Genomic DNA, 13,569 nt, shown 5'->3' on the forward strand with positions numbered 1-13,569 from the left:
AATAATAATTCATATATCTACAAATTAAATTAACTGTTCTGTTTTCTCTGAAGTAGAATGTGAGAGAATATTTTCTAAAGTAGAAAGTATTAGAGATATCAGTAAATATTTGGTATGTTAGAGATATCTCTTAATATTTCTTCTACTAAGTTTCCCATCCTCCTTTTCATTATTTTCTTATTAATAGAGGAGCAATTTTTTCATTGCATTCTTTGCCACACAGCATACGAATGCTGTGGTTACTTCATATGTAAACTATAGGATGTGCTTGTCATACCCAGTAGACCCACTGGCAGAACCCATACCCTTGGCTAGCTTTTTCCTGTTCTTCTGCTTTCTTCCCTGAGGAACTTTTGCCATTTATGGTTTACTTGCTTTTTCTGTGGTAAACAAAGGACTTAGAGGATGCTATTACAGATTAGTAAGGATCCATGTTGACCCTGAGAATGTCAGCAGTTATAGGTACATGCTTTCATTGTTTAGCAATACAAAGGAAGGTAAATTTAATAGAAGTTTGATCCAGGAACTTCTTCAGCAGTGTCTTCAAAAGGAGAGATAATGCTGCTATGTTTCTATAGCTGCTGTCAAAGAAACATTTTGCTTTCTTACAAAGAAGTATTTTTTTTAATCGAATTGTATTGTGCAATCCTAATATCGTTTCGTAGAAGAGAACACATGGAAAAGGATAAGCAAGAGAGAAAAGATAAACATTTGAAGGTGTAAGATTTCCCTATAGTCACAATTTTTTTGCTTTCTTCCTAGAAAAAAATAGACTTGTTTAGTTATAGTAAAATTGATGTAGAAATACTTTTGTCTCAGAGAGCCATTCCCTGAGTAAAAGGGTAAATGTCCTTTGACACTGACATACACTCAGACTTTCAGTGATCATATCATAGTGCTTTTTCTCCATATAAAAATAGAAATCACTACATACTGGCCTATTAAATCCAGGATATCCTGACCTAAATTAGTAATGTTCTTAGTGAACAGGGAAAGTTTGACAGATTTCAATGATCATATAAAGGCAAAGGCATTTAAAGTAGCTAATTCAATATTATTTAAACTTTAGCTTGAATGGCTTACTGTCAGCTATTGTGTCATGCACTTGTGACAGTACAAAAGAAAAATCTTATGGATTTTTTTTCAGAATATTCCACATCTAACACTAAAGAGAAAAAAATATCAGTTAGAGCAACTGTTTGATATTTTTAATCTATTTATAAAGTTAGCAGTTGTCAAACAAATATAAATAATAACAACTACATAAAAGAATAGATAAAAATGCACTGCAGCTTTCAAAAATGAATTTCAGTTTATGAAGTAACATAAAAAGTGAGTCTTTAACAAATTCTGGAGCATTACATTTCCAAAAATATCCTTAATTCACAGTTGGATTTGAGCCTACAGCATTCTGTGTGTTAGATTCAGAACATAGAGCTGATTCACCCTAATTTTAAAATCAAATTCAAATGGCATGTGTTGTCTTAGGCAGTATTCTTCAAGGGAAGTAGTTAATGCATGCACAACCCACACAAAGCATTGTGTGTGCCTCTCTCATCCTATTACTACTAGAAAATAAAGCAAAGTATTTGTTTATTAGAGAAATTCCCTGGAAACCTGGCTGTCAAGAGCAAGATGACTTCTCAGCATGCCATAAAAGACCTTGCCATGAATAGTAGACAGAATAATTACAGAAAAAAACAGTGGGTGCTTGGAGGATAAGTGGCTGCACTGGGACAATGTTAAGCAGGAGGCCAGGGTGCACCTGTGGATGATGTGTGCTCTGTGCTGTGTGGGTGCTTCTGAATCTGTCTCCTCATCATTACATTGGAAAGCCAACACAACCAGAAATATTCAGTAATTGGTGGGATTGTTCTCAGCTTGAGAAAAGCTCGCCTCTCAGTACAAACAGTGATTTTCCTGTTGATTTTAGAACACTTTTTATTTAATCTCAAACTGTTAGAAGACATGCAGTGCATTATATTTTACAAGTATCTTTTGTTAAGACCTCCAGACTTTCCTAAAACTAAAAGGAAGGAGAAAAACACATCTTTTAAGATTAATTTCTTCTTTGATTGTTCTTTGTAGATGAAATTTCTTTGTAGATGGATTTGTGTGAAAGTTTTTGAAACTGAAAGAGGCTGCATGTCACTTGTAATTTTTGTCATAGTTGTGTCAATGGCATCTTAGTAGATATGCAGAGTCCATGAAGTAGTATAAAACAAGTTCCTACAGGTAATGATATTTTTCAGTTTTACCCAACAATTTATTGTAAATAATTCTCCATCTGCTGTTCAGTCATATTCAGCAGAATAATAAATATAATACTTATATTTTTATTGATTTGTGTTCTCCTAGATAATGGATTTTAGTGTTGACATGTGTGAGACTCAATCACTGTTCTTCAGCACTGGCATTATAAGCAAAACAGATTTTTAGCATTCATGATAGGAGAGGGAAGCTAGAACTTCTCCCATTATTTTATCTGCATCAGGTGTGCTGATACATTTTTTTTCTCAAGGCCTTATCTCCAAAATTAATTTTGACTCAGAAGTGTTACATAAAAGTTCAAAGTTATGAGTTGCACCTACAGAGGATGGCACTGAGAGTTCTATAATACGGATGGTAAAATGCTTGTAGTATTTATAGCTGAAAATGATTTTTAAATTCTGAAAACAAAGCACTTGCTACTAAAGCCAATTTTCGGCCATAGCCAGAGACTCTATGACCATATATTTCTATAATTCAGAAATGATTGTAACCCATGAGTGTACAGGTCAGTTTTCAAAAAGCAACGTAGAAAAAAGCCCAAAATAAACAAAACTTTTTTTTTTCCAGTGAAAATCAGTTTCATCAGTAACAACTATTTGTATGTAAGCCATAAAATCATGAGTTTATGTGTAAGCATATGCAGAAGCATATGTTTTACAGAAATGAGGATGGTATGAATTGTGCTGTATGGGGGAAGCTTTGCCACAAAAGCTTGACAATTTTTTAAAAAAAAAATAAAAATCATTTGGAAGAATTCATCCCAAAGGAGCTGGTCAGCTGAAGATGACTAAAGCTAGAATCAAGTGAATGATGGAGAGAGGAAAACGTAGCTTTTGTGTCATGGTGAAAGTGAGAGTTTGAATAGCTTTTTTTAAAAAGAAATACAGAAAGCACATAGAATTCTGTTTGGAGTCCTGTTTGCAGTTGTCACTTTTAAACTTTGAAGGAAAACTTTGAGACGATACATTATTTTGATTTTCATTCTCTATTTTTATCCTTCTAGTGTGGAAAAAAAGGTTAGTAATGTTCAGTTTATCTTTAGTGGCAGAAAATGCATAATGCAACTTGAGATATGGATTATAATAAAATGAAATCCATTATGAAAAATAGATTATGATATTTGAAATAGTTTTTTCCTAGAACAAAAGTAAGTACTGAACACAAATGTCTGAATTTAGTTTCACAGTTGATGGAAACATAATCAGTCAGTGGAGAGAAAGCAACTGGGAACTGCAAAAGAAAGAACACAGGTTGGTTGTTCATCTGTTAAATTACATTCAGCTCTGGCCTAGCTGAGCTGCTAGGTTATTTAGAAGTTCTGGGGATCTGAAGAATGTCATGTTGCTCTAAACAACTGAACTATGTGGTGGCAACAAAAGGCTGGCTCAGAAATGTGTTCACAATGAGGCTGTAATAATAAAGAAAAGCTGCTGAGTAATGTTTTAACTGGATTTTGGAGTTTGATGCTTAAATGCAATCCCTGTGGCTCTGGAGCATTATCAAAGGCCTCTTTTTTCCCCCTCTTTCACATGTAAAAATAGAACTAAGTTCTGAGAAGTATATTTGAATATTTAGCAACTAGCAGGTTGAAATAACGAAAATTAAATTTAATATTTGTGTTACACATCATATTTTTAAGCATATCTTTCAAAGCATATAATCCAATTTTAAGTAACCATGAGAATTTTTCATATTTTGAAGACTGAAAATATTCAAAAGTCAACATATTGCTGTGTCTCTTTAACAGCTTAAACATGAAAAACTTTATAAATTGTTATCTCACATTCCAATGAAACATAAAAGTGTAAGTCCTATGATGAATGCTGCAAAGACTTATTAAAAAAATCAAAGAATATTAGGGTTTAGAAGGGACTTCTGGAGACCATCTAGTCCAATGCATTTGGCAGTGCAGGTTCATCTAGAGTAGGTTGCACAAGATGGTGTCCAGGTGGCTTTTGAATGCCTCCAGAGATGAAGATTTCACATCCTCTCTGGGCAGACTGTTTCAGAGCTCTGTTATTCTTCCAGTAAAGAAATTCTTCCTTATGTTTCAGTTGAACTTCCTGTGTTCCTTTAACTGGTATTTCTCAAACTTAGGGTGCTGACAAATTTCTACAACGAGCCAGAACAGTGTCTGCATGCACAACTGCCTTGAGTATTCCCCACTAAGTATTTCTTCATATTTATCAAGATTGTCAAGCCTGATAAATAGAAACTTTTTTGAAAATTTTTCTTCATGGAGAAAGGTTATTGCTTTGGCATGAAAATGCCAGCAACAGGTTTGTACCTCATCAACATGTGAATCTTAGTTTTTTTCTAAGCTCTTCAATGCCACCTGTGCCTAGAAACACAATAAAAATGTGCCATGGCATTTACACTCGGTCTTTACTTACCAATGTCAAAATAAAGTGTTTGCTTTGTGGACTAAATTTACCACTATTTATTATATTTCAGTTGCTACATATTCTGACAAGGTGTGTGAGAACACATTTTGTCTCAGTCAAGGAGAGTGGAGCCTTTAGGGAGACTTAAATTATCTGTATTCTTCAGTTATCTGAGGATTTAAATATATGTGCAATATGTCTGGATAGGGGCATCTGATTCCTCCTTTGATAAATTTTGGTGTCTTTTTGGGGAGATGGTTGTGGAAGCAGACCACCTTTTTTACATTTAAGTTTTTGGTCTTTTTATGTTAGAAAGACAAGGAGAAAGCAGTGATCTGAAGTTCTGCAGTCAAAACTAGACAGACCTGTGAGATGCAGCAAGACAGTAAAATCTTCTATAGTGAAGGTGATGATATGGGTAATATTAAAATTATTTAACAAGTCCATTTGCATGAGGACTTCCATTTGAATGCAATTTGATCAGAAAGTTTCCTAATCTCACATCCTAACTGAATTTCAGGTTCCTCTTCATGTCTGCACAGCCTAAGTGCCAAGACCTCAGTTAGGAATACTGACTCAATGTTAGTAAACATTGAGTTTACTCTCATAAACTCTCATAAAAAGAGTTTATGCTTGAGCATGTACAGTGTGAATGCCAGCTGGTTAGAGACATCCTTAGAAGTATAAGAGAAAGTTAAGCAGCCATGTAAAGGTTGCTTGAACTTGTGTTTTAATCAATCACTAGGCTGGGGCTGTAGTAAACATTTGTCAGTGTGCAATGCACTATAGTATGAAGCAAATGGATTACTGCAAACTTCTGCTGAATGCTAAAACAAACCTCTTTTGCAGTTGAAAACCATTTGTGTAATACATTTTTTTTCCATTGCAACGGATGAGAAATGTGTGCGTGGTTACTTGCCTTGTGGAGAACAGCACAAAAATGCATAGAGGAAGAAGCCTCAGTAGAAAATACAATAGGAAAACATCCCCTGGTGTTTCCTGCTATGGTTACTATTGTCACAGATCTTTAAAAAGTATTTTCACAAAGAAACGAGGTAAAATTGGGAGATGAAGATGGAGTTTTCAGAATGATCAAGTAAAAATTTTTGTATGTAAGACTCAAAAGCCAAAAAACAACTAGCACTATGAAGATGTTTGTATTTCACAGTATCCTTCGAGTACTGTCATCACTCTTAACTTCAGTGAGAAAGGGTGGTTTATATATAAAATTTTTATCTTGCCACATGATGCCAAAAACACTCTCAGTAGTTTTGAGGAAGTACAATGTGTGACTGAATGACTTTAGACTGCAAGCTGCTTTATGTTCTATTTATTTATATTACTTCCAAAATAATGCATTTAAGTGATTAAACTAAACCATAATCTATGGGAACATACTCTTAGACCAGTAAAAAATGTAGGATTTCATGCTCAAATATCAGGCTGTTTTTGTGTAACTCATCCTTGTAACTGCCTTGCATAACAGAGCCATAAGAGTCCCACAGTAAATAAAAGTAAATGTTGGGTTAAGTTTGTGACTTAAGTGCCCTCTTCAAAAATATATAAAGCCTGCTAGAATTATGAGATTGAATTATATAGGTTTCTTTACCACCACATTCACAGTATTGGTCTACCTACCGTAGTTCAATTGTGATTCAGAGTTAGGAAGAAAAAATAAAAATTAAAAAAAACCAAACCAACAAAAAACCACCAGAATTTATTTTGCCAGTCATGTATTAAGAGAAATAAAGTCAAAAATCCCACCTTTCATGGACCATGAAAATAACTGGGTAGAAGTTTTAAGTTAGGATCTAGGTTATAGTAAATTCACAGTAATTTTAACATTCACTTTAGTAGACCACAACTGTACAAATGTAGAAATGGAATTTAGGATAGGCAACGTGAGAGGTAACTGAGGAATAGGGCAACCCAAATTAACTCTGAGACAATCATCTGCACCAAAATCTTTATTTAAACTCCAAGAAAAGTTCATGAAGGATATGTATTTGAGAAAGTTAGTAGATAAAACATTAAGTGAAAGGAGTGTGCCAATAAAATGTCTTTTTCTCCTGCAATAAAGGAAATGAATGATAGTAGCACAAAAGTTACAATGGAAGACACCATCCATCAAGAGAGCTCTTAAAAAATACATTGTAGAGAACAATTGTGCCGTGGCAGGGGGATGAATTAGATGACAAAAAGAAAATTCATTTGAAATATCTGAAATTATCTTTCCTTCTTATTTGCTACAACTGGATCAGAGGAAATTGCATGCATTAATATGAGAAAGAGACATCACATAAGCAGAGTAAATGCAGATGTACTGTAGCTCGTGATTAAATTTCAAAAGTCATTGAATGTTCATTAAGGATGAGTAAGACTCATTAAAAAGTACAGACATGTAAGGTATGAACAAGGAAGTCAGATTTCTCTTTGTATTTTCTGGCTGCATCATTTAAATATATAAGTTTTACATATCTGTGAGAGGAGGATAAGTATACCCCACTATCTGTGAACACTTTGGGAATCTTTCATAAGCAGCAGCACCTTGCGGATAGATATTTGATCTTAGAAAGCAAAATTAAAGATGGACTAGAGAGTGCTGGAGGGACAAAAAGTTCCAATGCTTCACTTTAAAAGTGTCCAACAAAATTGTAAGTGACCCCAACACTGGTGGTGCCTTTACTGGCATAGCTACATCTTCCAGTACCTGAGCAAGCAGAACTGGATGCTGAAAATTGCATCCACCAGTAGTCCCAAACCAGGCAATCTGGTGAATCAGTCCATCCAGGGAGCCCAGTCAGGAGGAAGAAGAGACGGGAGCACAAACAGAGCTGGGAGAAAGCTTGCAGCCTGGGGTAATACAGAGACAGGGCTGGGAACTGGTACTCCTGCAGCACCATGTGCATAAGGACTCATGGCCTTGGACTGATCTGAAGAGGGAATCCTGGTCCATGGGCAGGGTGCATGGATAGGGGTCCACCCCAGGGCTGGCCAGGGCCAGTGATGCTCTTCAAAGCCCTCAAGGGTCTTGACACTTCAGATTTTTAGGAAACTCTGAGGATGATGATAACATGTAGATACAGTATAGACACCTACAGCCCAGCTAACCTTAGCTGATCTGAGCAAATTAGTCTCATCAAAACAGAAATGAGCAGAATTTTAAAAAAGGTAAGAAACAGATCAAAATAGCTGGTAACTAGCTTACATAAAACCCTCCATGTTGTAGTGATCCAGAATCAGGTGAGGTAACCAGACTGTCAAACTGCATACAGCACTCTGTACCTTGAAGTTAAAATTAGAAATGCTTTGCCACCTTTTTCACAATGTGAAAAACAGTAATATTTTGCTTTCCGTCCATGGGAGTTTCTTGAAGTGGACTGAGAATTTCAGGATCGTGTCATTTAATTAGTGTCATTTTTCTTTTAAACAAGCAGAGGTTCAAATAAGGGCTTGTCTATAAATGTGGAATAAACAAGATGGCCAGACTAGACCGTGTAGTAAAATACAAAGAATGAATTTGGTTTTTTAAGTACAGAATGCTATTTTCTCCATGCATCAGTGTCATGAAAAAACTGACAAGAATGGTCAGAAAAGAAAAACATGGATGAGGTACAGATTCTGATTTGAGTTACACTGGCATAAAGATCTTTAAAATCTAATTAAGAAAGTTCCACTTGCTTTACTCGTTCAATTTTCCATTATAACACAAGATTAACACAGTCATTTTCTTTGTGTCTGAGCTATCAGCTCTCTGATAATCTTTTTATTCTTTATTACAGGTAAGAGGGCTTTTTGTGATTGGGGCAACCTTTAATGTGGAGGCATAATAGATGTTCTTCTCCAAAATTGCTTTATAAACTTCCTTAAGTCTGGTTAAACCTGATTGCTTGCCACCAGCCTTTATCTTAACAGCAAAATGCAGTGGCCATGTAGTCTGTCAGAGAAGTGGTAGAGAAATTTGTAACAGCAAGTAACAAGTTTCCATAGATACGCAGACACATCTTTTACTGATATTTACACATTTGCATGTTATAGTCTATAACAAAGTTGGTTTTCCTCCACAGTAGAAGGCAAATGCTGCAGAGCACTTTTCTGGTTTTAGGAGTCATCATGCATGAAAAAACAGTGAAGTGTCAGCATGATGTGTGTTTATGTCTGTTCTCCACTGGTTTGGCTACACAATCCCATGAAAGATTTAAGTAGCATCAAGTATCTAATTCAGAATATGTAGGTCACAGGAGAAAATGAGTCTCTAAGTTTCTTACCTCACAGTTTTGTTGGACACAGAGCAGCTCCTTTCTCCCCTCTGAACTCTGTCCTTTTACCCTCTTTTTCATCTTTTTCCATCTTTTTTTTCTTTTTCTCTTTATGAGCTTCTGTTCTCACTGAGTGTGAAACTCCTTTTGATCCTCTTAATTGATCAAATCCTTGTGTGAGTCTTCCTTTCTGCAGCTGCAGAAGCTGTAATAAACTCTGACCCTCATGAGGGTTTTCTTGCAATTTGCCATTTGTGCTTTTTAGCCTCAAAAGTTCCATCCACTCTTTTGTCTAGAGAAGTTTCTTATCTTACAAGTGGTTTGGGGGGTAGGGGAAGGCTGATGCTCTTTTGTAAGTTCTTTTGGGCTTCTTTATTTTTCCTGGTTTTCTTCTTTGCTAACATAAAGAAGTCATGCCTTTTTGCACTGTATCAAATGTCTGAGTCACTTATTGCTGTTTCTTGCTGAAGTCCATTACTATCTTTTAATCTACTTTATTATTGAAGATATTTTGTTTCCTTGCTTCCTAACTTTGTTTGTGAACATCATGTTCATTGGTCATTTGCTCCCTTTCTCTTTCTATACCTATTCTTGTCCTTCTCATGGAGGCATCCCAAATGGGTTCCCAGTTTCAAACACAACAGCTGGGAGAAGCAGAACAAGTATCAAGTGTCATTTGTCTAAGCTATCTCATTAAGTTTTTTAATTTGCTGTGTTGATCCTCATATCATAGCAGCTGCAGCTGAATTTAGGTGACACAATGTGGGCGTATTATTTGGTAAGTGTGAAATAACGTGACTGCCCAAGAGGCAAAGAGCATTTCTAGCTTGAACAGACCACAGAAAATTATTTATATCAAGCTCAACAAAATTGACCTAATCAGCTGATACACATTTCTGCTAACAATATTTTAGGTAGGAAAGTGTTTCTCCTGACAAGCATGACAAATACTGGTACAGTATTTTCTTGCCTCTGCTCTGCTCTGTGACAGAGGCATCAGATTTATTGTTAGGCTCAGGGAGATCTATTTATTGCTATCCTCCACTTCCACTCCCTGCCAGCATTCCCCTACTTACTGTCAAAAATAGAGAAATAAAAGGGGAAAAAAAACCCCAAAACTAATTAAATTCTGACCTTTTTTTAAAATGTATTTACCCTATTACTAACTATAGTAAGAAAATAACTCAACTTTCTGTCCAATTATTTAAATTGAAATAAACTGTAGACCTTCTCTTTTTTTTTTCTTTTTTGCAAGACCCCTTCAAAAACCTTTATTTTGATTTCTTCATGCATGACTGAGCAGAGTTTACTAGCCAAAATTATTTTGTATTAATTGAGTGACAGAACTGAAGTAACCTTTCATCAAAATTATTCTGATCTCTTCATTTAAGTCCTATATAAGGAACAACTAAAATGTATCAATTTCATTTGCAGCCCTGGAAATTCCTTCTCTGTTCTTGTTTTTAGTGGGAAGGAGATTTTAACCAGTTACAGCACTTCAAAGGGGTAGAGCCTGGTTTTCACTGTGCTGCATACATACATTTCTTAAAGCTCCACATTAGGAGGAGAGAATCAAGGTTCTTTCCCTTTTCCATCCCTACTGTTGACAGAATAGCTGAAGATCTCATCTGTCTTAACTACCAAGGCAAGAACATATTTCCATTGCTTTCCTAAAACTCTTCTCTTGAAACTCAAGCATTTGTGCTGACTGGAGAACTGTGAAATTAAATTTGGGTTTTGCACAGGGGGTGAAACTGGCAGACTGCTGGATTTCCTTAAAATACTGTAACCTTGAACAGGTCCGTATGAAAGCAGAAAATGGACTTATAGAGATTTTCTTAGGAATAAATTTACATAAAGTCCCTGTTGATCACCTTTAGGAGAATATACTGTGGTATGTCCTTTTGGTCTAATTCAGTATTTTGAGGGATTTTTGCATTGTTTGAACATAGCCTCATTAGTCACATTATTCTACATCACATTCAGTAAACTACTTTCCTTTTCCTCAGATGTATTTGTGCCAAGTCATAGACTCATAAGGACATTAATGAAATGCCCCCCAACACTTATTTTCCAGATGAAACACTGGATATTATCACACCCCCAAACTACAAAGGTAATATCCTTTATTGTAGTTCTAACTGGCGTAATACCTTCATGTCTTTTCCAACTTTCTAAGGAAAACATAGGACTCAAATTCCAATTTACTTTCAGCTCTTCTCCTCCAAATTTACCACTATTTGTAATCTTCTCATAGTTTCAGATTCAAGTAAAGAACACACTTTCTAACAGTGGGACAAAGCCTATTGTAATATATTTGAGATGCTAAATTGTACATACTTTAGGCTTTACAACAAAAAGAAAATTCTGTCATTCAGAGGTTTTCTTTTATATTTAGGAGTGACTGGTGCTCAGATTTTTGCACCATATTACTTAGAAACAGATGCTTTCTTTCACTTATTTTTTTCACTCTGACAAAAGGAACCCCTTTGCTGTATTGTCATTTATGCTTAAATTATTCAGGTTTTAAAGTAAAGCAAAAATATTTTTTCAGATTTCCCAAGTATTCTCTTAGCTTTTTAAAAATAATAAATACACAAATAAATAAATAAAACAAATTCAAGGATCTGAGACATCTGTAAGGAAACAAAATTTACCTGCATCCTCAACTTTTTAAAATAAAATGAATATTTGTTATTCTTAGGAAGTGCCCAAAATTACAGGCTACTGCATTTATTAAATTGCTGCTTTTCACTTCTAAAGTAACTTTGCATAGCTACTTCTTTGTTTCCAGATGTTCTTGATGTTTAAAAGTTAAATGCACTATCAATTTTCAGATTAATTATTTGGAATACTTCATTAGCATACTATAAATCAAGGGGGTTTCTGTCATCCTAATTTTGAAAACTGTCTGGAGAAAATAATTTATAAAAAATTCCTGGGAATTATTTCAGTTTTGATTGGTTCCCAAATGTCTGAAAATATTTCCAGAAATTGCTTAGGAGTTCTTTAGCATCTTTGTCTCGTACATTTGCTTGTTATGAGGAAGATTGCTGTCTGAATCTAGAAGATCTGTTCATTTCAGTCAGAATTATTGTTTCCACTGTATGTAAGAGAATAATGGTTGTCCTCAATCTATTTTCTGTTAATAAAATGCAGTTTTGAAGGACAGAAAGAACAAAAGACAAAGCACAATTATGAATAAGTTGCTCTTTGGGTTTTGTAGGTTTTTTTGCAGTCTTACGCCGAGCCTATGCTTGGTTATATTCTTAAGTCTATGTTTGTCCTAGTTCTTAAGTGTATTTCTTACTGGGTCCAGTGGAAAATTAGTATATGCAAATCAACACTATTTCTCTCACAAGCAAAAGGGAAGGCTTTTCTGTTTTCAAGGACTTTTTTTATATAGGTTAAAAATGACCAGTAATATTTTTTGTGCCAACATTATCTTCTGTCTTCAGCATGCCATCAGCTGCAACTTGGATGACCTGAAAATTACAGGGACAACAAGTCTTCAATCAAGGATTGAAGAAAGATTCTTCAATCAAATCTTTAGCAATTGTCTGGACTGTGTATATCTGGTTACTATGGCTGAATTTTTTTTCCAGGTCAACATGTATTCTTCCACATTGCTGTTAAGCAAAACTTCTGGACAGCCTGGAGAGTTGGGCTGATTCCAACGGGATGAGGTTCAACAAGGCCAAGTGCCGGGTCCTGCACTTTGGCCACAACAACCCCATGGGGAGCTCCAGGCTGGGCACAGAGTGGCAGAAAGGGACCTGGGAGTCTGGATTGACAGGAAGCTGAACATGAGCCAGCAGTGTGCCCAGGTGGCCAAGAAGGCCAATGGCATCCTGGACTGTATCAGGAACAGTGTGGCCAGCAGGTCCAAGGAAGGGATTCTGCCCCTGTACTCAGCCCTCGTGAGGCCACACCTCGAGTCCTGTGTCCAGTTCTGGGCCCCTCAGTTCAGGAAGGAGATTGAGGTCCTAGAGCAGGTCCAAAGGAGGGCAACCAGGCTGGTGAAGGGACTCGAGCACAGATCCTATGAGGAGAGGCTGAGGGAGCTGGGGCTGTTCAGCCTGGAGAAGAGGAGGCTCAGGGGAGACCTCATCACTCTCTACAACTCCCTGAAAGAAGGGGGTAGCCGGGGGGGGTTGGTCTCTTTTACCAGGCAACCCTCAGCAAGACAAGAGGGCATGGACTTAAGCTCTGCCAGGGGAGGTTTAGGTTGGATATTAGGAAAAAATTCTTTACAGAGAGGGTGCTCAGGCACTGGAATGGGCTGCCTAGGGAGGTGGTGGATTCTCCATCCCTGGAGGTTTTTAAGACGAGACTGGATGAGGCACTCAGTGCCATGGTCTGGTAACCAGCCATGTGGGTAGTGGATCAAGGGTTGGACTTGATGATCTCAGGGGTACTTTCCAACCCATATGATTCTGTGATTCAAATATGGGGCATAATATTGCATTATAGCACTTCTTATTTTAGCAGCATAGTTTCTATACCCGCAAATTCTTCCATTTTGGGACTTTTTTTAAAAAGTAAAGAAAACACTGTAGGTGACCAATCAATTATTTTTGAAGGTGGTGGTGAAGAATTCAGAAAAATAATTATTTGTCAACTGCTACTATTGAGCAGATAAGGTTGACTTCTGA

The 13,569-nt window shown here is 36.3% G+C and overlaps 1 protein-coding gene across 14 annotated transcripts in view; it reads left to right on the top strand.

Moving 5' to 3' along the window:
* The window catches only part of STS (steroid sulfatase), a 105,097-nt gene that overhangs the window by 82,705 nt on the left and 8,823 nt on the right, over nucleotides 1–13,569 (top strand). Inside the window, exon 13 of one of the 14 annotated variants that reach the window (XM_071747700.1) lies at nucleotides 8,189–8,295. The exons of 12 other annotated variants lie outside the window; for them this stretch is intronic. In XM_071747700.1, the coding sequence (XP_071603801.1) occupies nucleotides 8,189–8,280 (92 nt within the window). In that variant the 3' untranslated portion in view covers nucleotides 8,281–8,295. Of the gene's footprint in view, nucleotides 1–8,188; nucleotides 8,296–12,519; nucleotides 12,744–13,569 lie in introns of those variants that run through there. One more of the 14 variants, XM_071747720.1, reaches the window with a different exon arrangement.

This window comes from Heliangelus exortis, chromosome 1 (genome assembly GCF_036169615.1).
Source record: "Heliangelus exortis chromosome 1, bHelExo1.hap1, whole genome shotgun sequence".
Taxonomy (NCBI): Eukaryota; Metazoa; Chordata; class Aves; order Apodiformes; family Trochilidae; genus Heliangelus; species Heliangelus exortis.